This window comes from Lathamus discolor, chromosome 10 (genome assembly GCF_037157495.1).
Source record: "Lathamus discolor isolate bLatDis1 chromosome 10, bLatDis1.hap1, whole genome shotgun sequence".
NCBI classification, from domain to species: domain Eukaryota; kingdom Metazoa; phylum Chordata; class Aves; order Psittaciformes; family Psittacidae; genus Lathamus; species Lathamus discolor.
In genome coordinates, this window is record NC_088893.1 from 7,899,383 (window position 1) to 7,926,954 (window position 27,572).

The window sequence follows — 27,572 nt, forward strand, 5'->3', positions numbered from 1 at the left end:
CTATGAGAGCCTGGACTACAGCAAGAATGGGTCACCTCATCTGTGAGGCCCCTCTTAAAACAGCACCTCTCAGGGACAATTCCCCCCTACAGGCATTATGGCATTTGCTGCCTGACCTCCTGTTCTGCAGAACATCAACACTGTGGGCACCAGGTACTCCAAATACGAGAGGTCCACAGGCGAATTCCCCTGGCTGTCTGGCTGGGTGCTGCTCTGGCTCTACATAGGTCACTTTCCATGTCTTCTCCACTCTTTTGCATCCGAGGCTTGCAGTGCTGCTGCTCCAGTCTCTGACTGGAGGCTCTGACATCCCTCAAGGCTCCAGCATCACTCAGGGCTCCTGAAGAACACCTCCCAGGGGCCCTGTGGCCTAAGCAAAGGTAAGCTTTCCACAGCTCACATCTGCTCTGCCAAGCCTCCATCGATCTCTCCTGCTGAATCACAGTCAGGCCAGCCCAGGAATGATGTATTGTTGTTGGCTTGTTGCCGCTCCTGTCTTGGTTTCCTGGGGCTTCAACACCTCTGAAGCAGTGAGAAGAACTGGACTGTGCCCTGCCTCAGCTCCTGCAGAGCGCTCCATCAAAGAGGTAACGGTATTTCCTTATCATCCCTCAGCTCTGATGGCTGTAGGAGCAACGGACTAAATCATCCCCTTGAAAGCAGCCAGGGTCTGTCTGCCCAAACCCCTCAGTGACAGCCCTTGGAGCTGGAGAGCAAAGTGATCACATCTGCCTTTTGAACTCAGTCCTGTTCCCTGCAGCGTGCTGTGTCTCCTGTACACATGATGTGGTCTCTTGAACAGCGCCAGCCTTGAGTTTCTTCACGTCATTTTCAAACAATGGTGAGTTGAAATCCGCACTTACAGGGATGGACTGTGTTCAGCCTTTTCTTGCAGATAGGAAAACTGAGGCACAACGAAACAGTCTACTTCTACCAGCCACACTGTCTTGCAGGGAGCCATTGTGTTTGAGGTACATCCCACACCCCTCTTGCCCTGGTGTAGAAGAGCTGCGGCTCTAGGTCCCCTGCAGTTGGCACCTTCACATGGGGATCCTTGAGCCTAGGGCCTTGCCAAGGCATCTGCTGTCTTTCCATTAATGATCAGCCTGCCACTTGATCGTGTTTTATTTTCACATACCCAAATATAACACGCTTCATAGCTTATCTTACAGCATAAATCTTACTTTACTGAGGGTGAGTGAGAGGCAAGCACGAAGCAGGCAGGGATCAAAAGACACTGAGTGTGACAGGAGTGCAGAGACCCAGCACCAGACAGCAGCTTGGGAAGGACACAGAGCCCAGAGACATGCGAGCAGAAGAGCAGGCCAACTTCAGGACTACCTTTACAGTGAGCAATGTAAAAGCCTTCTGCACTGCGCTAGCATGTGATGTTTCCCGGCCCTTTGAAGAGGGGGAGGAGATGCTGGCCGTAATGCTCCATTTCACCACCAGACAGGGCCACTGAGACAAGGAGCAGTTGTAGGGTTTCATAAGTCAGCCAGAGGCACACCAGAACCTGTCCTGAGGAAGGAGAGATGAACAAGCACCACTTCTCTGTGGCAGAGCCAGTTTTTAGAGTGCAGGGCTTAGACTCACTTAGATGATGCTGGCAAGATATGAAGGGACATTCGTCATCTCAGGGGAGACATTATAACAGTCTTCCAATACCTAAAAAGGCTGACAAGAAATCTGGATAGGAACAGAACAAGGGGAATGGCTTTAACCTGCCAGAGGGGAGACTGAGAGAGCTTAGGCAGAAGCTCTTCCCTGTGAGGGTGCTGAGGCGCTGGCACAGGGTGCCCAGAGAAGCTGTGGCTGCCCCATCCCTGGCAGTGCTCAAGGCCAGGTTGGACACAGGGGCTTGGAGCAACCTGCTCTAGTGGAAGGTGTCTCTGGCCATGGCAGGGGATTGGAACTGGATAAGTTTTAAGGTCCCTTCCAACACAAACCATTCTAGCATTCTATGAGCTGCTCAACAGCATCATGCCAGAAGGCTGTGACACATCCTGGACCAGCCAGCATGGCAGAGACCTACTTCACAGGGTTTTGCAGCCTGGGTTGCCACTCACAGGACTGTGGTTTGCATCCGGAGCACCAGTCCATGCACTCCCTGATCCAACAGAGCTCCTTTGATTTGGATCAGATGCCTGGGCACAGCCCCTGGCAAGGCAGACACATACCTTCTTCTAAAGCCAACTGTGTCCCTGAAAGAAACTACAGACCTGAACTCTTAAACTGCTAATTTTCATCAAGCAAGTCAGAAGAAAACACTGACATTAAAGGTGATGGGTGGAAAGATCTTTGTCCCAGTGAAGTGTTAGGACTTCAGCGCACAGAGCGCTGACTTCATCCTCCCAGGCAGCATTTTCATGTCAAGGTGTTGTATCCATCCTGGATCTGCCCACAAGGTCCTAAAGGATATTTTTGTGCAGGGGCACTGGCATGTGGTAGGAACTAACATGCAGGCTGATGGGAGTGTGAGGATGAACCGGGATTTCTTTGGCTGGCACTGATACAGAGAAGAGGACAAGGATGTCTCTTCCATGGATCCCTTCTGTCCCACAGACACCTCTGCCAAAACCAATAGCCAGCAAAACTGCCCAGCCCTCCTGCAACCTGCAGTCTCACATAACCATCCTGCAAGACAGTGGCATGTTTCACAAGGCTTTTGCAACGGGTTTAACCCAACGACTGTGTGGAAAGAGGTAGCAAGAATGGGGGCAAGCAACCACAGCAACTCCTCTGGGCAATTGCCTCGCACTCTGCTGTTCCTCTTCATTCAGTTCGCCTTTTCTCTGCAGCTTGATGTGCTGTGTAGGTCCAGCTTCTGCCTTTGTCCTCTGCAATGTCAAGTCCTTCCCACTGGTTTGTGTCTTTCAGGCAATCAGAATGAAATAAAGTAAATAGCAAAGACAAAAACTGTGATTATAGAGCCATTGAGTCTGCCAGGTGTGGGGAGGGCTAGGGGAGATAGATGTTGCTAAACCAGTTTCCAGGCAGCACAGGTTTCCTTGTGAACAGGATTCCCACCTCCCTCCCCATGTCTGCTGGTAACGGTAGGTCACATTAGGGAACAGAAGAAAGCAAGGGAGAAAATCACCAGCAAAAGTGCAAAGGGAACTGGTTTCATACGTGAAAGCCAGTCTGCCTTTCAGCATCTCAGACAACGCGTTCCAGGGATCCCATTAGCGTATCTCAGGAGCTCCCCGGCCACATTGCATTCAAACACAAGTGTGTACTGAAGCCCATGTAGAAGCTCACCTGAACCCATTACCTCTACATGTGTAACACCTCCAGGATGCTCCCACTACCCCTCAGCTACATCCTGGGATGTGCTACCACACCTAATGGAAACTGGGTGAACATACCCTCCATGTGCCCTTGCTCATGTCAGGGCTCTGCCAGTCATGGGAGACTGCCGCTGCTCCCCCCAGGGGAGAGCTGGCTTGTCTGCTTGCTGTAGGAGCTAAATCCCAACTTGCTGTATGGCATTAATTACATCCCAGCCTTGTTTCCAGCATGAAGATCTCTGCTTGCTGTTGGAGGGAAAATAAGAGCGATAAAAGTACGTGCGAACTGGGCAATGTGGAGATTCCAGTATCAAGTGTCATTTTAAGATTTTAATGAAGCCAAACTATGTTTTTCAAGCTGCTTTCTCAGTTAATGTTTAACAAGACAATGGTGTGTGCCGGCTGGTACTGGAGTAAAGGACCAAGATAAGCTTAACGTTAACCAGCAGAACAATGTACATTGTGCCTGCTGTAAGGTACCTGGCCTGGCAGTATCATTTACAAATACACATGCAAATAATATCATAGGACAAAGAAAGCTGCGCAGGAGGGAACTGCTCTGCAGCTTCCACTGGAGCAGCAGCCCCTCATTGTGTCTTCATGCCCCTTGTCCCCTCCACACCAGCTCTCCTCTTTCTCATGACCTTTGTACGAGTCACTTGGACTTGCACTTGGAGTCACTGGTGTGGCACAAAGTCATAGGATTATTTAGGATGCACTTAGGGTGCTGGGTTCTTCATACACACCAGTGATAACTGTGTATGTTGTTTTTCTGTTGCCCAAGAATATAGCATGCTCATAGGTAATTGAAATCGTTTCCTCCTGGCTGACCCTCATTAGGGACCCAGATTGGATTTGCTAATTGATGAAGGGGAAAAGGAAGCTGGTTTCAGTGTGCCGGTACCTGCCGCAGCCGTGTGCGAGGGCAGGAACGGTGCCTGCGCATCCCGAGCCGTGTCCTTCTCCTGTTTGATCCGGGCAGGGCTCTGGAATTGCTTTTCCAGTCCTCGTGCCCAGCCCCTCTCCCGGTACCGGCACCGCCGCGTCCCGCTCAGTCCCTAGGAGAGAACACGGGGCCGGACGCACCGGGGAGTGCGACGGGTCCCAGCCCCGCCGTGCCCCTCACGGGGCAGAGCCGCTCCGGGCACTGGCACAGCCCTCCACCGGCGCCGGGGCTGAGGCAGCCTCGCCTCCCTCCTGACCCGTCTCCGGTTCCCCTTCCTTGCCGTCCTGACGGCCCCAAATCCCCTTTACGGCCTCCCACAAGCCACCGCTGACACAGCCCCCACCTCCCCGTTTAGAGCCGCGGCCACGCCCCCGTCCCGCTTGGCCACGCCTCCGGGGTGGAGCGGAGGGCTCCGCCCCTCCCTCTGAGCCCGGCTCCTCTCAGAGAGGGGCGGGGCGTTCTTTTGGCTCCGCCCCCTGTGTCTGACGTCACCTCCAGCGGAGCAGTGCGCAGCAGGTGCTGGCGGCGGTGCGGGACGGGCGGAGCCGGCGGCACAGGAGCGGCGGAGCCCGGCTGTGGGGCTGAGATTCCCCCCGGCTGTGTGTGAGGGGCTGCGTGGCGGGCTGGGGGAGCCGGGTGTGTGGCTGCGGGCTACCCATGGGGGGGCTGCGGGGCTGGGGGTGCGGCTGGGGGCGCCCCGGTACGTGTGTAGGGGATGGGGGTCTGCGGGGCCGGGTGTGGGGCCGGCGCAGCCCGTACCCCAGTCCTCTGCGGCGTGCGGCGGGGGCTGGCGGTCGAGGAAGGCGGGTGGGATTGGACCTGGGCGCTGTGGGGCAGGATCGGGACGTGGGGCTCCTGCTGCTCGGAGCAGGAGGAGGATGATGAGGAAAACATGCCGGAGTGAAGAGGCGGGGTGGTGGCCGCTGTGGTGCTGGGTCCCCGCGGTGTCGGGGCCTGCTCTGGAGCAGGGGGCGCATCGCCAGTGCTGCTGCCGCAGGGGTGTCCCTGCGCTGCCCCGCCCCGGCTCCGGCGATCCGTTTGTCACCGCAGGTGGCTGTAAGCTCTTCGGGGTGCCGTTGCGGGGAGCGAGGCCCTGTGGGGTGGCACAGCCCTGCCCTGTGCACCGGCGGAACGGCGCTGCCCGGCTGCGGCTGTTTATGCAACCTGCGGCGAGAAGGAGGCAGGCAGCTGTGCCCAGAGCAGATGGGCTTGTTTAATACTAACGGGCTTATTTAGCGTAGAGCAAGGGCGATGCTAGCACTCTTCGAGTGAAAATAATGCTGCATCGTGTGTTTAAAAGCCATTATGGCTGTCCTGGATTTGTATTTCCTGTGTCTATAGCTGAGACCTCATTTGGATAATTAAATGTCATGGTGAAATAGGAGAATGAAGACAGGAGAGCACTCGCCTCCTTTCCTTTGCCACAGGGGTCTGGCAGCCCCCTCTGACAGCAAAGGGGAGGCTTTCTGAGCAGGGTAGCACCAGGGTCTGTCCCACCCATCCCAGGTTCATGGTTAGCTCTGCCTGAAAGGGGGAAAAAAAGTGCTTTTGATATCTTTGCTACAACAACCCAGCTGTCTAAGCAGGGTAAGTCTTGGTAAGGTAGTAAGTGTGGGTGAGCTAAAGTGACTGCACTGAACTGCTTCTTGCTTTGGGCTGTGGTACCTCCAGTGATGAGGTGCAAGGTGCAGTGCCAGAAAATGGGTGTTTTTCTTTCAACTGCTTCGGTTGCTTTAATAAAAAGAGTGGCCCTTCCTAGAAACTCTTGGTGATAACAATACTGGGTATCAGACTGAGGAGGAGGCTGAAAATGCTGAGATTGGATAAGTTCTAGTGATCGTATTTCAGTGCTGCTTGGGGACAGTCAGGAACTAGCCTGTGTGTTGCAGAATAACCTTCTGTGCTGCACAGAACAGTCTTTTTCTTATTTTCTCTTACTCATGTGCTGTAAAAGCCATCTCTGTTGAAGTCCTGATTTGCCATTCCCCTGATAGTCTGTGAGCAGTGAATGATGATCTGCAGAGGCTGGTGGGTGTCCTCCTTGCAGAGGTCAGGGAGGAGAAGAGAATGTCCTGTGCATGAGCAGCTCTAGCACATGGGCTGAGCAGCCCCTGCAAGGTGCTACCTGGTATCAGATCAAGTAGAAGGCTCTGTGCTTTACTGCCCTGTGACCCCCGGGTCCATAGTGGTTTGCTGTTCCATACCCCAAAGGTGTTCTGTAAGTGTAAAGCACAGATGTTCCTGCTTCTAGCCTGGCACTGGGGTGATGGAGGATTTCCTGGAGGGCTGTGTTTATGGTAAACAGATGAGCTGCCTGTTTTCAGGGGTAGTTCTGTGCATGATCAGATTAACATGTTACTTAATATTTTCTAGGAGGGCAGAGCAGCTTGTGTTACTCTGGATTTTCAACAGACAGGTCTGCATTTCTCCTGTAAGCTGCTGATTTCCCTGTACCGTGGCTGTGGGCTTAGGGGACCATGAAAACTTCTAGTGGGAGATGAAAACATGAATGAGCTCGGTTTGAATGCCTGCCTGCGATATTGACGTTTTCTACTCCCTTGGTTTCGTACTGTGTCTTTCCCAACTTCCTGTTTCTGAGCTGAAACCGTATGGCTCAATGAGTAGAAAATAGCACTTGGTCATTTAGGGGAATAGGGGAAGAGAGCAAGAAACCCGAGTCACTCCGGCACACACAGTGCCAGCTCTGGCATCCTGCCAGCTGCAGCTCGGCTTCCCACAGGGCAATCTGGGAGCCTCCAAAGCCGCTTGCCTGGAATGGGAGAAGTGCCTCCTCCAGACTAAGGGATGCAGTGCTGGGCCTTGCACCCATGCTCTGCTGCCCTCTGCAGCAGTATTTCAGGGAGCATTTTCCACCAAGAACCTGGCTCTGTGGGAACGTGTGTGCACATTTCTGCTGCTGCAGCATTACTTTCTTGGAGATGGAGCTGTGCAGCCTGCCTATGGCCAGTCAGGGTTGCATGGTGCTCGGGGAATGCACCTACAGTCCTGTGTCCAGCTCTGGGGCAACAACACAAGAGGGATGTGGAGCTGTTGGGGCAAGTCCAGAGGAGGCCATGGAGATGCTGTGAAGGCTGGAGCAGCTCTGCTCCCAGTTGGGCTGGGTCAGCCTGGAGAAGAGAAGGGCCCTTAAGGGGAGACCTTAGAGCAGCTCCAGTGCCTAAAGGGGCTGCAGGAAACCTGGAGAGGGGCTTTGGACAAGGGCCTGTAGGGACAGGCCAAGGGGAATGGCTTGAACCTGCCCGAGGGGAGACTGAGATGAGCTCTTAGGCAGAAGCTCTTCCCTGTGGGGGTGCTGAGGCGCTGGCACAGGGTGCCCAGAGAAGCTGTGGCTGCCCCATCCCTGGCAGTGTTCAAGGTCAGGCTGGACAGGGCTTGGAGCAAGCTGCTCTAGTGGAAAGTGTCCCTGCCCTTGGCAGGGGGTTGGAACTGGATGAGCTTTAAGGTCCCTTCCAACCCAAGCCATTCCATGATTCTATTTTGCTATGACACAGGTATCAGCCTCACACATGTGAGATTCTTCATTTGCAAGGAGGAGCAGACTTCAGGCCTCTGGAGGGTTTGGAAGATACTGGGAGGAGGTAATACCTGGCTTAGGAGCTCGAAAGTTTAAACGTTTATTCATCCAAACCACTGCTGTTCACTCTGTGGAGCTGCCTGATCTGGTGGCTTCAGCAGCTGAGGTGTTTTGGTGCAGGAAATACCTGGAAGCTGTTCAAATAAAGGTGAGGAAATGCACCTCTTCCTAATGGCCATGGAGTGTCCCAGTAGCCCTGAGTGTCTCTTAGGGAAATGTGTTTGAACAAAGCAGCGTTTCTAGCTTTTCCTTTGTGGCACCATGCTGGGCTTTTCAGTTCTGCATTTTGGGAATTAGAACAGTTTTGAGCAACTTCTCTCAGACAAGGTGGATGCGGTTCTTGTGCAGTTCTTCTGCAGCTGTTACTGTAAGTTGATGGTGAATTGCATGGGCAAACCTGGGAGGAAGCTCTTCCTGGAAGCAAACGGAGCAAGAATGGAATCTCTTACAGTTTATCTTTAACGTATCTTTCATGCAATCACTAATGGAGCTTGCAAAGAAGCTGGTAAGAGGGAAACACGGAACCAGTGCCATTTAAAAGCCACTTGTGCCTTTTTTCATTTGGGTGCTGTTCATATGAAATGTAATTTAAATGCTAGGCTGGTTGCCAGGAGCTGGATTGTTGATGTTAAATGTACTTTCCATTAGAGCTCTGTATTGGAAAACTACTTCCTAGTGCTGCAGGCATTGGAAGGGGTGGGTTACATCAGGGTGCGCTGGTTGCCCTTCTCAGGATCTGTGCCCTCCATCTTCGTCTGTGCAAAGGCCAGCTAAATCAGTATCTGACATGCCCAAAATGGGATTCCTCCTGAATCATATTTTGCAGGATATGAAGTGTGGTGCCTGTTCTGCTGTCCCAGAAAAAAAACTTCTTGCCTTTATATTAACCTACATGAGTGAGAACAGAGGAGGCTTTGGGGATGCTGTGAGGTCTGTAGCAGCTCTGCTCTGGAGCCAGGCTGAGAGAGTTGGGCTGGTTCAGCCTGGAGAAGAGAAGGCTCCTTAAGGGGAGGCCTTAGAGCAGCTCCAGTGCCTAAAGGGGCTACAAGAAACCTGGAGAGGGGCTTTGACAATGGCCTGTAGGGACAGGCCAAGAGGTATGGCTTTAACCTGCCAGAGGGGAAACGGAGATGAGCTCTTAGGCAGAAGCTCTTCCCTGTGAGGGTGCTGAGGCGCTGGCACAGGGTGCCCAGAGAAGCTGTGTCTGCCCCATCCCTGGCAGTGTTCAAGGCCAGGTTGGATGGGGCTCAGAGCAAGGGATGGGAAGCAGAAGACCTCTGCAGCACTGCACGAGACAGCTTCATGCAGCCTGCTCACTCTGTCTTGGAAGAACAGAAAAACTAAAGGCACAGCAACGGGTGGTAAGAATTGCCAAGGAATAGGACAGGCTTTGTAGAAGCAGAGGGCCCTCAGTTTGGGAGAGATGCCTGGAGAAAAAAGATAATAAATTCATGAGTGTGCTGGAAGAAGAGAGTGGGGAATAGTGACTGACTAGTTCTGTAAGAGCTGCATTGGTATGGCAGTAAGTTCAAAGCACTCAGAGTAGTTATTTTCAAAGCTTAATAGTGAAACCCTTTTCTTTAGGGTGTATTAGGTTTAAAAAATACATATATAAGGTGTACAAAGCATCAGAGTTCTACACTTGAACCTTTTGCTAAGCCTTAGTCAAAACCAGGTTACAGATGTAGAGGGACTAATGTTTTCACAAAGGATGAATTGACGTATCAGTGTGTGTCTCTATACATGCACATATAGTGCCATATGTATGCTCTGATGATATATTGTGTGCATGGTCCTACTGCAGTGACTTTTTGTCTGCAGACCTTATGGGATATGGTGCAGCCTTTTGGGGTATGTGAGCTGCTTGCTTAAAAATAAAACCCTTCTGTTAGGGTAGGGGAAATGGTGTTTGTTCAGTGGTGTGGAACAAAGGAGCTTGAAGATAGCTTAAAGAAACTTAATGATGTATTAATGAATTTCTCAGCAAAAGTACTAATGGGGGGAGATAAAGGAATAGGAACACGTTTTGTCATTTTCTTCAGCTGGACTAGTAATTTCTTTTAACTAAGGACATAAAGGGCAAATGCTTAGTGGCAATCAATGAAATCTCTTTGTTGGCTGGGTTTAGTGCTAAATGGGAGTTTCACATTGGCGGAGACTCTGCAGTGCTGTACTGGCTTTTCCTGATGGACCTCCTGCAGTGCCATGAGAAACAAAGGGCTTTACAGATGCCCTGGCCTCTTTCTTCTCTTCCTTTTAAGCTTTGCCTCCAAGAGGTTCTCATTGGGAAACCCACAGGTATGAGCCCTGATGCAAGCAAGGAGCTGGTCTCGGTTGCAGCTCACATGGAATTACTAGTTGGGGTGAGAACCCACAGCAAAGGTTGATGATACTTTTGACTAGGAGCTCAAGTATGTCTCTGAAAAGTATCTGCTTGATGATTCAAAGCTCTGCCTTGCAAACACATACCCAAGGGAGTACATAGGGCTAGTAAGCATGCAAAATAGTGTGCGAGTTCATGAGAATGAGAAAAACCTATTGTCACACAGTTCAAGAAGGGCAAGTACGGAAGGGTGTATGTGTGGCAGTAACTGATAGTGGAAGTGGGGGACAGGGAATAATTCTTCCTGAGAATGTAATTAAGGACAAAGACCCTTGTGAGAAGGCTGAGGTGGAGCTGGGAGGGAGGGGACACAAGTCATACCTGGGACCTCTGAAGGACCTGGTTTCCACAACCACCTCCTGGGTTTGCTGTATGCCTTGTTAAATTCTTCAGTGTTCTCCTTCATCACAGATAAATCCCCAGTCCAGTTGCTGCTGAGGCTGTTCTTGCTGGACACTCTCTTTTGTTGCTTGCCTAATCTCAGTTGTGTCACTTTACCCTCAACTTAAGGGGAAAAAATTAACTTTTGTCATAGTGGAATATGCCCTTCTTAATCTCATTCTGCATCTTTTCTGCTGCTCTGTTGTTCTTCTGAGGTCTCCACCCAGGCATCTGTCTGGCTTCTAGGAGACTCTCCAGTTTTCTCCTTCACGTTAATAGGCAGAAACTAAGTTACTAGCCCCATTACAAACCTACCTCCTTTTCAAAACCTGGTCTGACATTTGTAACACAGAGCTGCTGAACACTCAAAGGGCAGTGGAATTTCTTTCTTGTTTCAAGAAAGAAACGGTATTTCTGTTCCTTGTTTGCTCAAGCCATTGTCAGACTTGGGTTTTTAAATGAGTCTGTTCAGTTTGTCAGGCTCTTCTCCAGAGCTGTTGATGCAGTTTTCTTCATTCATCCCCCACGGCTGCTGCTATTAGCCAGGCTCTTGCCTTAACACACTCGTTCAGTGGTTTCTAAGCTTTACCAGGTACAGCCTTGTACAACTGGTACCACGTCAGACCTTTCTGCAGAGATGCTTTTCTACCACGTGGCTCCACTGGCAGTTGTACTAGCTCTCCGAAGGGCTTTTGGTGTGGTCCCACATCGGGTTCTTGTACAGAAACCAGGCAGCCACAGCACAGTGAGCAGGCTCCATGCTTGGGTACTGAAGGGAAGAGGGGAAGGAGCAAATGTCCAGCCCTGATGGTGGAGGATGCCCCTGGAGGTCCCAACAGATATCCCAGTGGCAAGGGAGCAATGTGATGGCTGAGTTTAAGTTATCCACTGCCTGAATTTGAGTTCACAGCCAACTGAAGAATTGCAACATCTTTTAAGCCTTGCTGCAGCACTAAAATGGCAATGATACAGCACTAAAATGGCAACTGTAGATAAATTAATTGATGCATATGATACACACACTTGCTCTGGCCTTGTTCTTCCCTGGGAACTTGCTTTTGGCTGCTATTTTGGGATGATTTTCTAGGTTAGATGAACATTAGTGACCTGTCATGTCCCAAATAGTTTGTTGCATTAAAGTGAGTTGTAGGGCTTGCTGCCTGTCTTTCATGGGCTCTCTGAAGGGAGGATTTCCTTGCTGCAGACTTGGTAGAGGCATTGCAGTGCAGTGCTTAAAGAGCCTCAAATTAAATGTATGTTGTGCTTGTCCATTCGAAGATGAGCAGTTAAGTGTCTGGCCTGGCAATGGAAGCAATAACTAAATAGAATTCCTCTACTCCCTGGCATTGGCTGAACAGTTAAAACTCTTGTCAAAAACATTAAGAAATACCATTTGAAAGGTAACAGCACTGCCTGAGCAGTTAACTGGGAGTGTGCAACAGGCAGCACCATGTTAGCGATGTTCAGGCGAGGGTAATGTGTAACTAAGCAGAGAGCCCGAGGATCCTTGCTTGGGGCAGGACTGTCTCTGCAGTGATGAAATAGCAAGCTGTAAACAAGCAAAGCTCACTGCAACTCTGTCAGGGACTGCAGCAGCTAAACATAGCCCCAGAGGCTTGACTCACTTGGCTTCTGCCTGGCACATGATTGCTCTGGGCTCACTGTGGGGTTACAGAGGTGAAATTCTGTAATCTGTGTCATGCCAGAGCGCGGTCGAGATGTGTAATGGTCTCCTCTGGACTCAGAATCTGTACATCACCAAGAGTTTGTACAGAGTATGGAGCACCCAGGTCAGCCTAGCCCAGCTGCCTGCCCTTTCCAGTGCTATCCAAAAAGGATCAAAGGATCCTGCTTGCCACCTCCCCTGCTCCATGCTGATCAGCCTGGAGAAGAGAAGCTGTGTGGAGACCTCAGAGCAGCCTCCAGTATCTGAAGGGGGGCCTACAAGGGTGCTGGAGAGGGACTCTTCATCAGGGACTGTAGTGATAGGACAAGGGGTGGTGGGTTCAAACTGAAACAGGAAGTTTAGATTGGATATAAGGAAGAAATTCTTCCCCTGTGAGGGTGCTGAGGCGCTGGCACAGGGTTCCCAGAGAAGCTGTGGCTGCCCCTTCCCTGGCAGTGCTCAAGGCCAGGTTGGACACAGGGGCTTGGAGCAAGCTGCTCCAGTGGAAGGTGTCCCTGCCCGTGGCAGGGGTTGGAGCTGGATGGGCTTTAAGGTCCCTTCCAACACAAACCATTCTGTCATTCTGTGCTGGCAGTGGCAAGCTTCAGCAGGGGCAAATTATATTCCTGGTGTTTTCTCCTAAAGCCTGTGGGACGTGGGAGGAAATGGTGACCTTCTGCACCCTGTAATGGCAAAAGGAAATAGCAGAGTACTGTTGCTGCAATCAGGATGGTTCCTGAACACATGGTATTAAGGACACTTCTGTTTGTCAAACAGGGAGAAGCTTCAGAAACTTAATGTAAGAAATGGTTTGCTTAGTCATGGTGCTCAGAGATTAATTAAAGTTGCATTACTGTGACAGTCTTGTCTTTTGATGGCTGTGCCATGACTAATACGTTGGATAGGGTTTACGAACATCAGCTCTCTGAGGTGTCTTTAATGTTGCTTTTTGAATGAGACTGAGTCCAAGGTCCTGATTGCTTGTGGCTTAATGATTCTGTTGCATATTACTGGAAAAATACGAGATGTTCTGGGGTAGAGTGTCATCAGGAAATTGTTCACGTACAGCCTTGCTCCAGAGTGCTGGCCTAGAAGCTTGTAACAATTAGCAGGAGTGTAATGGACATTTCTGTTCACTCTTTCTCCTGTTAAGGCTATCAAACATGTCTGGGACATTTCTGCATGGCTTTCTTTTTTAATATAGAGAGAAACATGAAGTAATCACTTCTAAATCTCTCTTAAAAGCAATTTAATCCTGAGTGGAAGCAGAGGATTTTGCTTTGCAGTCACAAGACTGTTAAATGTCTTAGGGTGGAACAGCTGATACGTGACTGGAAAGCAGCAAGTCACTCTGCTGTGTCACTTGAAAGAAATCACTTCAACTCAGTCCGTGCCCTGTGATAGGGTTAAAAGATAAACTCGCTTTTTTACTCAGGTATTTTGAGGTCTGTTTCTCACAGTTGAGAGCAGTCTGAAATGGGAATTGCATAGTCATGGATGAAGCAGACAAAAGCCAAACCAATTCTTGTGTTTGTCTTCCTTTTTCTGCAGGACAGATTCTGTATCACACATGAACTACGACAACCCTCCGCCCTACACCGGCCCGGGCCCCACCGCCCCATACCCACCCTATGCACAGCAGCCAGGGGGTCCTCCTGGCCCCTACCCGGGCTATCCTCCTGGACCCACTGGGCCCTACCAGCCAGGTCAGCCAGGTTACCAAGGGTATCCCCAGTATGGATGGCAGAATGTGCCTCCGCCTCCAGGACCAGTCTATGCAGATGGGCCTAAAAACACAGGTAAGCCTAGCAGCCGCGGTGCCATGTCATTGTGACCCTTTCTAGCTTGCAAATGTGTGTATGCATGCTGACCTTGACATAGCATGGTTACCAGTGTCTGACCCTCGCAGGGATAGGGGAGGTGGAGGTGGAGGCTTGCTTGAAGGAGCGATTGTTGATAGCCTGTTTTCCTGCTTGCTTTTGTTGTTGTGTCTCTAGCAGTTCTCTGGCTGTTGGAAGATACTGCTGACCATCCTTAGTGCTGGTAGCTCAAGAGAATCCTTATGCTGAGCTTCTTATATATACTTTCTGCTGGCTTTATCAAAGAATCATAGAGTCGTAGAATGGTTTGGGTTGGAAGGGATCTTAAAGCTCATCGAGTTCTAACCCCTGCAGATGTACAGTTCCTACTAAATTAATGGTCATCAGTTTTCGTGAGCCCACCAATATCTGTCCAAGTGATATACTGGAATCATTCCTGGTCTCCTGCTTTTTTTCTGAAGCTATTACTGTTCTGTGGAAAACCCCAGATTTCTGGGGAGGGGAAGGGGGACAATGTAACTTATCCTGGCAGCTAGCTGCTCCAGCTGTGTATGTGCTCAGTATGGTATGCTGGTTTACTCTGGCACCCATGACTCTTGTGGGATTTGCTGCAGCCCTTGGTGCAGGCTTGAGTTGTCAGAGGAGAGACAAGGAGATTATTAAGGGACCAGAGCATCTTTATATGAGAAGCTGAGAGAGGAGGGACTGTTCAGCTTGGAGAAGAGAAGGCTCAGAGGGGCCTATCCAGGTGTATACCTGACAGGGAGGAATGAAGAAGAGGGAACTGACCCTGCTCAAGCAGGGTAGTGGACTCTGTGATCTTCAGAGATCCCTTCCAATCTCAACAACTCTGGGATTCTGGCAAGGTTGGGTTGGGTCCCTGCCTTTTCCCCATGGAAAGAGTTGGATTTAGCTTGGGGTGTTTTTTGTAACTGTCTTGGTGGCAGGGGCACTTGCCTAGAGACCAAGTTTATTCATGTCACTGTTTCACAGGCTTCACAGGTTGTAAAATCTCTGCTCATACATCATGGGGATGTATTCGCCCCCTCAGCTCTTCAGTGATAAAAATACTCATCCAGGCTGGGAAGCCAGGAGCCATCATCACCTCTCTTCCTCCATTGCAGTTAATATCACAACAGACTCTTCTGGAGAAGAGCCTGAAGTACCTATAGCTGTTCTGGCTGCCTTGGGCTACCAAGAGCTACCAAAGAGGCTGTTTTGCAGGAGGGAATGTGGAGAGCGCTTCTGCAGAGGTGCTGTCCAGGCACTATGCTTTAGATTGGAGCTCTGTCAGGAAGGAAGGGAGAGTTAGGATTTGTATGTGCTGCATGTCTGGCATGGTCACAAACAGACTGACCTGGGTGTACAGAAATGAGACTGACACGTACCTCAAATCAAAACCTAAGTCAGTGCTTTACAGCTGAATGAGGCGCTGGTACTTCAGGTACTGCTGCTGTAAAGACTGGTTGATAAAGTGGGTATTGAAGCTGACACAATGGAGAATTGTCAGGACTCAGACAGTTCCCCTGATGCCTCTGCCACTGTACAAAGCTGTCTTTTGGCCGTTGCACATTAAGGTCGTTCTTCACATACTGTTGTTGCCATGGGACATGGTGTGATTTAATCTAACAATTTGTGGCCTGTCTGGCCCTTGGAGAAGAAAAAAACCTCATGTAGCTCACTCTTGAGATGCTGCAGGGGAACAGCTTAAACTTAGTGCTGGCTTTATCCCTCATGCTGCAGAAGAGGTCATGAACCACTGAGCCTTGTTTCAAAGGCTGCTGTTACAGCCTCCTGAGGCTGAGCAGCACCGGGTGAGTTCTGCAGCTGTATGCTGCAGCCATGCATCTCCCCAGCTGCAGCACCTGGCCTTCTGCATCCTCAGAATGTGAGAGCTGTAAGCCTGGGCTGTATTGTTCTGTCCCTCTTGTTGGGGTCATGCTTGGCAAGGGTAGGTAACATATAGGCTGGAAAGAGGAAGTTATTACTGTTAAGGCAGCAATGACTTTGCTAGAAATAGGTGATGAAGGATGTAATCTTTTCAATATGACAGTAAATAGGGGCACATCTATAAAGGCTTGTTGGAGAAAGGTGGAGTCAGAACAGCGCTGAACAAGAACAGGTATATTCTGCTCTAGACTGTGTAGGATTAGTTAGCCATGGTGAGGGTCTGAGTTGCAGCTTGTGGTGTATACATGAAGACAGTGCTGTTGGCCATATGACTTCCATGAATTACAGCCCTGTAGAAGAGGGAGACTGGAGGTAATAATGGCAGCTGGTTGTTCTTTGCCCCTTCTCCCAGCATAGATGGAGTCCAACATGTGCAAGCTTGCACCTCCTCAGTCACCCTAACTGCCTCCACGCTGTTGGGTGTAAAAGGTCTTGAAGCATATGTTTTTTTTCTCCAGGTGGAGGAGCAGTGAGCCAGAGAGGCTAGGTGACTTGCTGAGGTGGCACACACAGCTTCCTGACTACAGGTTTAGGTGTTTTGATAGCTGGGGTTTGGGCTTGCCCATGCTACCAATAGCAAAGTCTCCAAAGGAGGAACACCTCTTGCATCTTGCAGGGGCTAATAACTGACTTGGCCATCAGAAATAAACAACCTGACCTTTTCCTATAGAGCTGGTAATTTATATGTTGAGCCTGAGGGAGGTTATCCTTCAGAGTATCCAATTCAGCTTTCTATCTCTGAACTGATTAGTGCTGATTTCTGTCTGCATCTTTCCTGCTGTGTAAACCAAAGGATACCTTTTGTCTGTGCACATGAAGTCTGACCAGGCATTAGTTTCTGGAAGACCATACATAATCTGCCATTCAGTGTCACACAGTGGCTTGGGTAGGTAAAGGCAACTCGCCTGCAGCAGAACAAGGCTGGGAAACACACACAGAAGAAGGACAGTGCCTGCATGGAGCATAGTGTAAGGAGGCAGGCCTTGAGCAGCAGGGACTTCCTTTGGAGGAAAAAAATACCTCATTTCCCCACCAGTGTTTTCATTCCCGAGTTTTTCGTTATCAACTAGCATAAAGAAACCACAGTATCTGGTGACTGGTCAGCAGGTGCTTTCTTGTCTATGTAAATTAGAGGTGAGATGTAATGCAGTTGATAATGGCATGCTTTAAAAAGAAGTGGAATGAGCCAAAGTATGATGTGACATAGTAATTTTGCAAGCGCTGGCTGATGTTAGTAATTTGCCCAGTTTAATCTCCCCAACTCCCCTGCTAATACATAACAACGTAATGGGTGAGGTTCTTCCCTGCTGTGCCAGAGGGCACCAGGCTCTGTCAGCAGCCTTCCTTTCCCCCAGTCCAGGGCAAACAGAGCTCAGTGCTGCATTCGACCTATTGGCCAGCAAAGCTGGCTCTGATAAGAGTAATAGTCACACTGATGCTGCCTGCCTCCTAATGTTTGGTCAGCTGCGAGAATGAACAGGTCACCTAGACACAGTCACTGCCTTCTGCTCAAGGAGTGGATTTCTCCTCTATATGTGCAAAGGAGAGGATGCTAATCACTCTGTTTGGGCTGTCTGGTGCCTTTCAGTGGTTACCTCCATGCTTCTGAAGCTGTGTGAAGCCAAGCCTCCCCCAGCAGGTTATTTGGAGGGCAGCATGTAGCAATTCCAGCAGGCCTTCTCTCTGTATGTTGACCCTTTCCAAGCATTTCCATTTAGTTTAACCCTCAGGACCTGTGACTCCAGACAGCTGGTGTCTTGCCAAAGAGAGGTCTCACTTGGCAGTTATCCTCTTATCTGCCTCTTATAACTGTGTGCATTAAAACCTGCTGTGCTCTCTCCCCCAGGACTGATGTATCATACCTCCCTCTGTCCCTGGCTTGTGTCAGCTCACTGCACAAACAGTGGGGGCTGTTTGCTAGCAAACAGTGCTGTTCTGGGGCTGATATCTGACCTCACCTTGGCTGCTTTTAACCCCAAAGGATGGGATAAGCTGGGAAAAGCCTGATGCAAAGAAAAGGATTTCAGAACTCAGGTCCTGTATCTAAAAACATGCCTCTGACAAACTGGGTAAACCAGGCTAAGGGTGGCTCCATAGTGGACCAAATTGAAGGCTGCTGTTCTGGACAGTCCTTCCCAGTCTGGGTGAGAAGCAATTGCTGTAGAGCCTTTTCCCAGCACTGCAAGTGCTGCACAGACTGTGGTACTCGAGGAGGGTTTTGCTGAGTAAATACCCTCTGTGGCATGTTCCCTTTGCTTTAAAACTGGACTTTGTTCCCCCTGTCTGTCACCCAGACCACTCTAGCAGGACCCTTGTAAGACTGAGATTTTGTTGAGTAAATCCCTTCAAGCCACGTCTTGTTTAAATCTAGGACTGATGCTGATTGTCAATGAAAACACTTGACTCGAGCTGAGGAATGTGCTGTTCTTAGCCCTGCAGTTGACTTGGTGGGAAATGCCTCCTTGCTTTAACAGTAAATGAAGATTTCACTGATTTTCTTTTTAAGTTAGAGGAAATTCTCATTCTGTAGGTTTGGGAGATCTCTGCATCTGCTGCAGTCTAGATGAAAACTGAAGGGTCTGAAGCCCTGAATTACTGTACTGTTGATCTGGGGAGAAGCTGATTTCTTATTTGATGTCTCTCTTGTACACTTTCCAACCTGTATGATGGGGATCATAGCGCTCTGGAGAGCTGACTGATGCAGAGACTCAAGTACAGCGTAAGGTATGCTTTTCTCCTACAAGGAGTGCATATAGCCCTGCTTTTTAGTGATGTTAAATCTTCCTGGGCACAGCTATAATCCATAAATGCTGATGAGTAGCAGTGCCATCATCTCAGAGATCTCTGAATCCCATCCCTTTGTGTTTGGGTGAGGAAACTCACCTCTTCCACAGCCCTGAGCTCACTTGCAAGAACATCTTTTGCACAGTTTATGATCAAACCTAACCCATGCTTGGAGCACATATGATGTGTGAGAGGAGAATGGCATTACCCTGGTGTGAAATGTGGCCAGTGCAGCGCTGGCTCTGGAAAGTTCTCGCTTGGCACACTGGCATGGTAATTTCTCTGCAGTATGTTGCCTTTTAGCTCCCTGAAAGCTGAAACAGCTCTCTAGGGTGACTGTGAGAGCTGCTCAGACATGTGAGAACTGAGGGGCAGGATGTTTCGTAACCTGCTGGATGTAGTCATGCAGCCACGGAGGAGGGCAAGCTTGATACCAGCGTGGGTCATTGTACATTAGTTGCTTCTGCTTGACTCCAGCCTGAAATCTGGGCTAGGTCTGCAGCTATCCCTGGCGGAGGGGATTTGCAGGTGAAACTACCCCTACTCACTGGCAGCTTGCTTCCTTTCTACTTGATTTGTGCTCAGAGCTGTTTGTGTTTAGAGGTGGGGATTGTCAACTTGTTCTGAGTGTTTTGCAGCTTTGGGAGCTTTTTTTGTTTGGAAGTAGGCTATTGTGTTTCCATCTGGCTCTGGCTGGTATCTGTTTCAGGAGTGCGCTAAGGTATTTCCTGAAATCTGAATATGGTCTCGGTAGAGACTGCGTGTACAGTGAGAGCCTTAGGGCAGGAAGGAGTTGGGGGGCCAGGGAATGTGACATGTCAGGCATAAAGCTGTTAAGCATGAGCAAATATCTCCAGAGAGGAGAGAGAACAATGCCTTAAGAGGACAGTGCAAATGCTAAAGGATTTAGATCTCATCTGCGCCCAGACTCTGCCCTGGAGGTCTCATGGGTAGGCAGCAGCCTTGCTGGCAGCTAGTGTGAAGGTTTTAGTTGAAGTCCTCTGGTCCCTACTTCCTGGTCATGCACCTCTTCTTCTGCATTTGCTGCCTGCTTGGGATCTCCTCCAGGACACGTGGCTGTCCCAGAGGCCAGTGCTGGGTGTTCCTTCCTCCTGCAGTCCTGGATCTCAGACCTAGGGTGTGCATCCCGAAAAGTGGATCAGAAACACTTGTTTTCTAGTCACTGTCCCATCTGCATCCCTTGGTTCCTGCTCATTCCCTTGTTCTGTTGCTCACCTTCCGTTCTCTGGCCTTTATCCTGAACATAAAGATTTTCAAAGGAACAACTTAGGTAAGAATGTTTGGAAGGTAGAACCAGATGCACAGGCTGACCTGACTTACCAGTCTGCTGCAGGCAGCATTTAACCCTGGAAGAAACTATTATTAAAATGGTGTTGTGCAGTGTTAAACAAGACTTCTTGCTGCCTGCACAAGCGAAAGCAAAGCTCTTGGTGCTTGTGATAAAAACTGCTTTATTCACAGGTGGGGAAAGGCTTTTTGGTTCTTTCTCTGCTGTGTGCTTCCTCCCAGACAAGATGATTGGTATTAATGCTTCTGCTCTGAGCTTCTGAATGAAGAATATGAAGAATACTTCTGCCATAGTTGTGACTGTGGCAAAGAGCTGTTCAGATACCACAGAAAGAGTTTTGGTCTGCAGGAACAGTGCTTGGTGAGCTGCTTCTTCTTCTGTGCCCCAGGCCTTGCCTAGTAGCTTACAGCAGCTAGGAGTGCAGGTAACCTGTCTGCATGCAAGGTGGCTCTGTGCTGCACACAGGTGGAGCTAAAGGAGAAGTAAACTTCAAGGCCTAACACTCTTCCAGTACCTAAAGGAGCAACAAGAAACCTAAAGAGGGGTTTTGGACAAGGGCCTATAGGGACAGGCCAAGGGGAATGGCTTTAACCTGCCAGAGGGGAGATTGAGATGAGCTCTTAGGCAAAAGTTCTTCCCTGTGAGGGTGCTGAGGTGCTGGCACAGGGTGCCCAGAGAAGCTGTGGCTGCCCCATCCCTGGCAGTGTTCAAGGCCAGGTTGGACACAGGGGCTTGGAGCAACCTGCTCCAGTGGAAGGTGTCCCTGCCCATGGCAGCAGTTGGAACTGGGTGAGCTTTAAGTTCCCTTCAACCCAAACCATTCTGTGATTCTAAGACTTACTGCTTTTCTCTTGCCTTTTCACCTTGGGAAGGGGAAAGTTTGTGGAGCTGGCTGGTGCCAGGCTGGGCTGACCCAGGGGTGCATGCACCTCGCTCCTCCCCGTGCAGCTGAGCCTGCCACTTGGCTTGCCTGAGGTGAGCTGTTGCTTGCTCTCTACCTCCATGTCATACCCGAAATGCCTATGTAAGAGCCGTGGCACCCAGTGGCACGGAGCAAGTGAGGGCTTGCAGAGCTTGAAGGCTCTCAAGTGCCATTGCTGTCGGCTTTCTGGGGGGCTCCCCGTGCGGATAAATTGGTACCTTAAAGGGAGATTTGTCCCTGGGACAGGATGGGCTGGTTCTGTCATCAAAGCCTTTTAGACCCATTAAAGCACTGCGATAAGGAGCACTACAGTCTAAGGTCACAATACCAAACCAGGTGAAAAGTGCTGCCTATGCCTTTCCCTCATGGAGCTAATGATTAACGCATCAATTAGGTATGAAAAGAAACAAAATGTGTATGCTCAAGATAAAGCAGACTGTGCATGAAATAACAAGGTATTGTAGTATTTGTTTTAAAAACAACGTGGGAGTTATTTGCACTGGGTTTCACAGGCTGGTACTGTGTGATTACAGGGAGTGCAGCCATTTTTGGGGTAAGCATGATTCATTGTGAGCTATGCTCTTTAAGGGTGATTAGAAGCTGGGAGGGTCTGCTCAGCTTATTCCCTCTCCCATCCTGTTTCAGAAAAACCAGTGGAAGCATCAAAACTCAAGCCTAACCTGAGTGCTGCCTGGTGCCTCAGGGAAACAACCCTTGTTTCTCTTCAGTATCAGACCACCAGTCCCAAAGTGCTAATTGGCTTCTGCCCATGGTGGCAAGGACCCTGGCATGCCACAGGAGGTCTTTGGAGCACCTGACCCTGAGCAAAAGAGTGGTACAAAGCAGCTAATGAGGTCCCCAGTAAGGTTCACCACAGCAAAGTGGGTGGCTTTAGCTTGGAGACATTCAGGCTTCTGCTAAGGACCATAGAAAACCAGTGGTTGCCTTAATTGGTGTATTTTGGGTTGGGGTTTTGTTGGTAAATCCATTCTAGTAGAAAACCAGATTTCTGTTCATGGAAAGCTTCTGGTTGAAGCAAGTTGGGAAGACTTTGGGTAGATTGCATAGTTACGTGTTGAGCAAGGCTTCCTAACAACATGATTTTGAGAGGTTTGAGTAAGGTGCCTAGGGTTTTGTTATGCTGTCCCTTACTGTGCTGCTCACAGGGGATCCTCTGCATTTAAAGTAGCCCTAATGCATAGGCTGGAAGAAGGTGCTACCACGTGGCTGAAGGTGCTACCATGTACTCTTGATTTCCTTGGGGACTTCTGTCACTATGTTTAGTGCTTTGGAGCTGACTTTCTGCTGCAGAGTGTCCAAAATGAGAGGATTGGTGTAGGATGTCTCCAGCTTACTGAGAAGCTTGGCTGGGAACAGTTCATCTAAGCCTTCGTTTGAACTGGGTTTTGCCCTATGTACTTTGGCAGGTGTAAGTGAATGGTTGACCATCTTGATCTGTTCTGCTTTTATAAGAATAAGCCCCACACCCAATTGGTTGATGGGAAAAGGTTTTTAGTACTAATGCTGTGCATGGCTATGGTTAAAGTTTCTGGCAGTTTGTCTGGTGACAGCTGTCTCTTCTGTCCTAGCCCTGTCCTGCCTGGGCTGCTGTGCCTGTGCATCAACCGGTTCAGTGCAGACCTTTCCAGCACAGGCTGGCGGTGGCTGCGCTGAAGGTGCTGGCAGGGAGGAGCGGTGCCTGCTGTGACCTGCTGGTGCTGGAGGCAGCATCCAACACGAGCCACTGAGCAGACACGTGGTGGCAGTGCCCATCTCCCACCGCACAGCCCCATGTTTGGGAGAGCCATTTTGTTAAGTACTCCAGTAAGCGTTTCATAACAGCGCTTTATATGTGCTCTGAACATGCTTTGTCACGATGTCCTCAACAGGTGGCTGTAGTTTAAAACTTCTAATGGGTTTAAAACACCTAAAAAGCATAAATCATAATAGAGTCCCAGGATAGTTTGGGTTGGAAAGGACCTTAAAGCTCATCCAGTTCCAACCCCCTGCCATGTGCAGGGACACCTTCCACCACACCAGGTTTCTCAAGGCCAGGTTGGACAGGGCTTGGAGCAACCTAGTCTAGCGGACAGTGTCCCTGCCCGTGGCAGGGGGTTGTAACTGGGTTCCAGCCCATTCCGTGATGTGGCTGGGTGCTGTGGGTGTCCTGTGCTGCGCTGAGGCTGACGGAGCTCTGTGTCCCTGCAGTGTATGTGGTGGAGGAGCGGCGGAGGGACGACTCCGGCGAGAACGCCTGCCTGACGGCATGCTGGACCGCGCTGTGCTGCTGCTGCCTCTGGGACATGCTGACCTGACCGTGCACAGCCGCCTCCAGAACCTCTCGCTGAGTGCTATGCAGGCTCCCCACTCCTGCCCTAACTCCTTTCTGTTACTGTAATCAACACTCTGCTTTGCACAGCCAAGAGTTCCTGTCTGTCAGTCCTAGCGCCTTGTTGGGGTGGGGGGTGCACTTCTTTATTTTAGTAAAGGAAAAAAAAAAATCCCTTTTTAACATTTCTAAGACTTTTGTTGTAACTTTGAAGAATGTGCTGATGGTGTCTTTCAGCCAGAGGCATTCCTATGAAATGTATATTTATCAGTTGAACTTTTCCTAGTCCTAGAGATGAAGACGTACGCAATAATTAAAGCCAACAGTTGATTTTCTCCACCAGGTCCCGGCTGTTTCACTCAGTGTGTCCCGCAGAGGGTGCGCTTCCCCCACTGCTGCCTGTTCCCAGTCTGGTGCTGGCTCTGCACCAGTGATGGACGTGGCTTCCAGCAGCCGTTGGTGCCTCAGCCCCTCGCAGGGGCCTGGGCTGGGCACCTCTGGCCCCCCTGTTACCAGCATGTGGGGGATTCGGGATTCTCTGCAGCATCCCAGTGCATAAGCTGTGGGAGCACAGTGGGACCGGCTGTTGTGGGATGCCCGTGCCTGGCACCCCGACCCCTCGTCCTGCAGCACGCAGTGCGGCCGGGTTGTCATCCCTCTGCTCACTCGGGGCTGACCCTGTTTTGAGCAGTGATCCGCCATCTATAGGTTTGCAGGAGGTGAATTAATGGGGAAGAAGAAACAAGGCCATGGATTAATTTAGTGCTGAGGATTTAGAGCTGAAGCTGTTTCGTGGCATGCCTGGCCAGAAGAGGGATAAAAAGCTTGTATCTGTGGCAGAGGGGAAACCTGCTGCTTGTCACAACCCAGCTGTGCACTGCCCCGGTTTGCTCCTGTCCTCCTGCTGTGGGAGCAGAACTGATCCTGGTAGACACACACACGCTGGCTGCGCTTCGTGCTGCTGCAGATCACCCATCACCTCGTACCCTCTGGAGCAGGGCTTCCCCAGGTGCTGCACTCAGCATTCATGTGTGGTGTATGCAGCACCCCTGAGACCCGGCAGCAGAGGGAAGGGTGAGCTGAGCTGAGTGAGGAGTTGCACTTGTCTGGGTCCTAAAGCTCTTCCCGTGCTGCAGCGGATGCAGCAGCAATGCTCCCCTGCTCCTGCATGGGCCTGGGCCTAGCGGAAGTGTAGGGGCAGGGTTCAGCTGCAACACAACAAATGACCACACGCATTGGACCTGTGGGTGCCTGTGATGGCCGCCCCTGCCCTGCCCTGCCTCACCAGCTGCCCTGCTGCAGTGCTCGGCAGCCAGCCTGCCCCGGCCCAGCACAAGCAGCGCCTGCAGTCTTAACGGCAGCTGAGGGTTGCGGCTGCCACATCACCAGCTCTGCTCAGGCCTCGCAAGCGCTTTGCTGGGTTCTTCTGCCTGCTTTAGTCTGCGAGTTCCCCCCGGGGGGTGCCGCTGCCTTGGGCACAGCCACTGTGGGGCTCTGGCTGGGTGGGTGAGGCCCCCCGCAGCAGCCATGCCTCAAAGCATTTAAGCCCCTGCCTAAGGCCTGAGCTCGGCTCTGCTGCCAGGCTCCTGAATGGTCGCTGTCACCTCCCAGCAGTTCAGGGCTCAGAAGGGTGGTCCCCGGTGCACCCACCTTGCAGGGAAGGGCAATGGTGGGGTGTTCAGCTGCACCCATTCCCCTGCCTGCCTGGCTTCCCCTCACTGCAGCCCCTCCTCTCTGCACAGTGCTCTGTGAGCCCACCCCCCTTGGCTGACCCCAGCTATGGCCGTGCCAGGCGTGAGCTACCCCAGCCCTGGGCAGGCACCTCACACCCACAGCCGCCACAAGCACCAAGCGGCGCGGTCACACGCCCTGCAGCGCCCCGCGCTCTGTGCCACAGGGCCTGTGCCCGGCTACGTCTCGCACGCTCCATCAGGAAGGGCTGCAGGGGTGCGGGTGAACCGGGAAGCAGCAAGCATGGAAAAGCAGCGCGGAGCAGGGGTGAAAGGGGGGTCGGGTGAGGATGACCAGCACTGTCCGATCGCACCGAACTGCGCTCAGGCTGTGTTCTGGGGGAGGGCTCCCCACTGTGCGCGTGCAGGGGGTGGGCGCACGGGGGGATCAGCGCACGGCCCCTGTGTCCATGGGGCAGGTGTGCAAGCGCCACTGAAGATGAGGCCAGAGCATGCAGTGAGGAGGTGACGGGATCTGAGGGGAAGTGGGTGGCAAAGGGCCAGCCCGGCGCACAACGGAACCCATGGGCAAGAGAGGAGGCATCCCTGAAGACTTTACTTCAGCTCGGCCAGGAGCAAGCGAAGGAGGCGGCCGGGCTGGTGCATTGCAAGCACGCAGCACAGGGTGGCACTGGACCTCCATGAGCTCGCTGCTACGCGGGGCTCTGTCAGCCCGGGTGCAGGGAAGGGAACTGGGGCCTGTCACTGCTGAGGCACAGCCAATGACCACACGCACTGGACCTGTGATGGCTGCCCCTGCCCTGCCCTGCCCTGCCCAACCAGCCACTCCACTCCTGCACACAGCAGCCAGTCTGACCCGGGCCCAGCATCAGCAGGCAAGGGCTCTGGGTTCCTTAGAGTGAAGCGGGATGCCCCAAACAGCCCTAACCCAAACCCCAGCACCGGCTCCTCTCTCCATCAAATCCCCACAGGCAGAGCAGGCGCTGAGGCAGCAGGCAGTCCTAGAATCTCCCCTCGGGCAGGTTAAAGCCATTCCCCTTGGCCTGTCCCTACAGGCCCTTGTCCAAAGCTCCTCTCCAGGTTTCCTTTAAGCACTGGAGCTGCTCAAGGTCTCCCCTTAAGGAGCCTTCTCCAGGCTGAACCAGCCCAGCTCTCAGTCTGTCAATGAAAGCAGGAATGGAGCCCAGGCTTCACAGTGGTTTTATTGGAGCTGCCACAGGAGCACACACAGTGGGCAGCAGTGACCAGCGCTTGGGCAGAGCTGCCCAAAACCACCCTGAGGGGGTCGCAGGAGGCCAGTGGGAGCCGCATGGTTACTGTGCCCTTCTTGCCATCAGCATCTCCCGGATGTTATCTTCTGCTTCCTTCACGCTCCGCTCCAGGTACGACTTCTTCTGCTGCAAAGTAGAAAACCCAGAGGAGAGTTAAGGCTCACCCTGGTACTGACTGCACGGACCTGCTGCAGGCAGCCTGCGGAGGGCACGCGTGTCCCTGCACGTTTCCCAGAGCGAGGACAGCGGTTATTCATCCCCAGAGGCAGCCTGGAAACGTTAATGTTTAGCCTGTGCAACATTTACACAGCCTTTGAATTTTGTTCCCTCTGAAACCTCCTCAGAGCTGCTGGGGCTGTTCCAACAGCAGAGCTGCAAAAAGTGGGATACGTTAACCATAGCAAGGAAGGAAATCAAAGCAGATCCTGTAGGCTTGGAGCCTAGAGAGGAATTAACATGCTGAGGCCTCCTTATGGATTCAACAGCAAAGTCCTTTTGCACTTGGGTAAAAAAGGCTCTTTTTTTCCCCCAGCTGGGCCAGTTTTCTAAACCCAGACCCTCCTTTCTATCAGAAATTCCCTGGCATCATCACCAAATACGTGTGTTTCCTTAATCATCTTTAATTAGGAGAGGTTTGGCAGGGAAGCAGCCCGAAGCTGTGCATCCCAAGATAGGAATTCAGCACACAGCGTTTTTTCCTGCTTGTCTGGGTGCTCCTAGGTGACTGGAAAAATCAGCACTTGGCTCTTTTGACTATTTTCTCTGGGTTTCCAAACAACAGACACAACAGTCTCTGGTGAGGCCAGGCAGGCAGAAGGCGCTGCTGGGGGAGCATGGGCAGCCCTTGCTCTGGGTACCTATCTCCAAATGCATTTGGTTGTGAGCTGGAGGGGACCCTTGGGGAAGATTCCCAGAGCTGGGCTGTGGAGAACATGGGGAGAGCTCCACGGAGGGACCCGTGAGAGAGCAGAGCAGCACCCATGGGTGCAGGCTGCAGCCTTTATCCAAGCACACACTGGCCTCCATGGAGCAGCAGCCTCCTGCTACGGGGGGTGTGGCCAGGGGGGCTCATGAGCCAGAGGACACAGCCACTGTGCTGGCAACAGGCAAGAACTGTGAAGTTGACCACAGAATCAATCAGGTTGGAAAAGACCTTCAAGATCATCAAGTCCAACCATTCCCCAGCACTGCCAAGGCCACAACTAAACCATGTCACTGAAGCTCACATCTACATG

The 27,572-nt window shown here is 51.3% G+C and overlaps 2 protein-coding genes and 1 long non-coding RNA gene across 6 annotated transcripts in view; 1 reads left to right on the forward strand and 2 right to left on the reverse strand.

The window, feature by feature from the left end:
• Positions 1-1,161: 1,161 nt before the first annotated feature.
• On the reverse strand, positions 1,162-4,541 carry LOC136020070 (uncharacterized). Its single transcript, XR_010615186.1, has 3 exons — positions 4,195-4,541; positions 3,369-3,536; positions 1,162-2,873 (listed from the first exon to the last, which is right to left on the reverse strand). It is a non-coding gene; the product is annotated as an uncharacterized LOC136020070 (long non-coding RNA).
• A 187-nt stretch (positions 4,542-4,728) lies between these two features.
• On the forward strand, positions 4,729-23,714 carry CYSTM1 (cysteine rich transmembrane module containing 1). Of its 4 annotated transcripts, none has more exons than XM_065690297.1 (3): positions 4,729-4,752; positions 13,813-14,060; positions 23,255-23,714. In XM_065690297.1, the coding sequence occupies exons 2-3, from the start codon at positions 13,832-13,834 to the stop codon at positions 23,359-23,361; spliced, it is 336 nt and encodes a 111-aa protein (XP_065546369.1). In that variant the 5' UTR covers positions 4,729-4,752; positions 13,813-13,831; the 3' UTR covers positions 23,362-23,714. The 4 variants fall into 4 exon arrangements, with proteins under 4 accessions (XP_065546369.1, XP_065546367.1, XP_065546366.1 ...); XM_065690295.1 differs by having other exon boundaries at positions 4,749-4,835; XM_065690294.1 differs by lacking the exon at positions 4,729-4,752 and adding an exon at positions 4,759-4,872.
• A 2,535-nt stretch (positions 23,715-26,249) lies between these two features.
• The window catches only part of PFDN1 (prefoldin subunit 1), a 31,568-nt gene continuing 30,245 nt past the window's right edge, over positions 26,250-27,572 (reverse strand). Inside the window, exon 4 of the mRNA XM_065690976.1 lies at positions 26,250-26,463. Within this exon, the coding sequence (XP_065547048.1) occupies positions 26,380-26,463 (84 nt within the window). The 3' untranslated portion in view covers positions 26,250-26,379. The remainder of the gene's footprint in view (positions 26,464-27,572) is intronic.

Coding starts and splice junctions, on each gene's coding strand:
- CYSTM1 (XM_065690297.1), top strand. CDS start 13,832: ATGAACTACGACAACCCTCCGCCCTACACCGGCCCGGGCCCCACCGCC. Junction 14,061..23,254: donor AGATGGGCCTAAAAACACAG/GTAAGCCTAGCA, acceptor GTGTCCCTGCAG/TGTATGTGGTGGAGGAGCGG.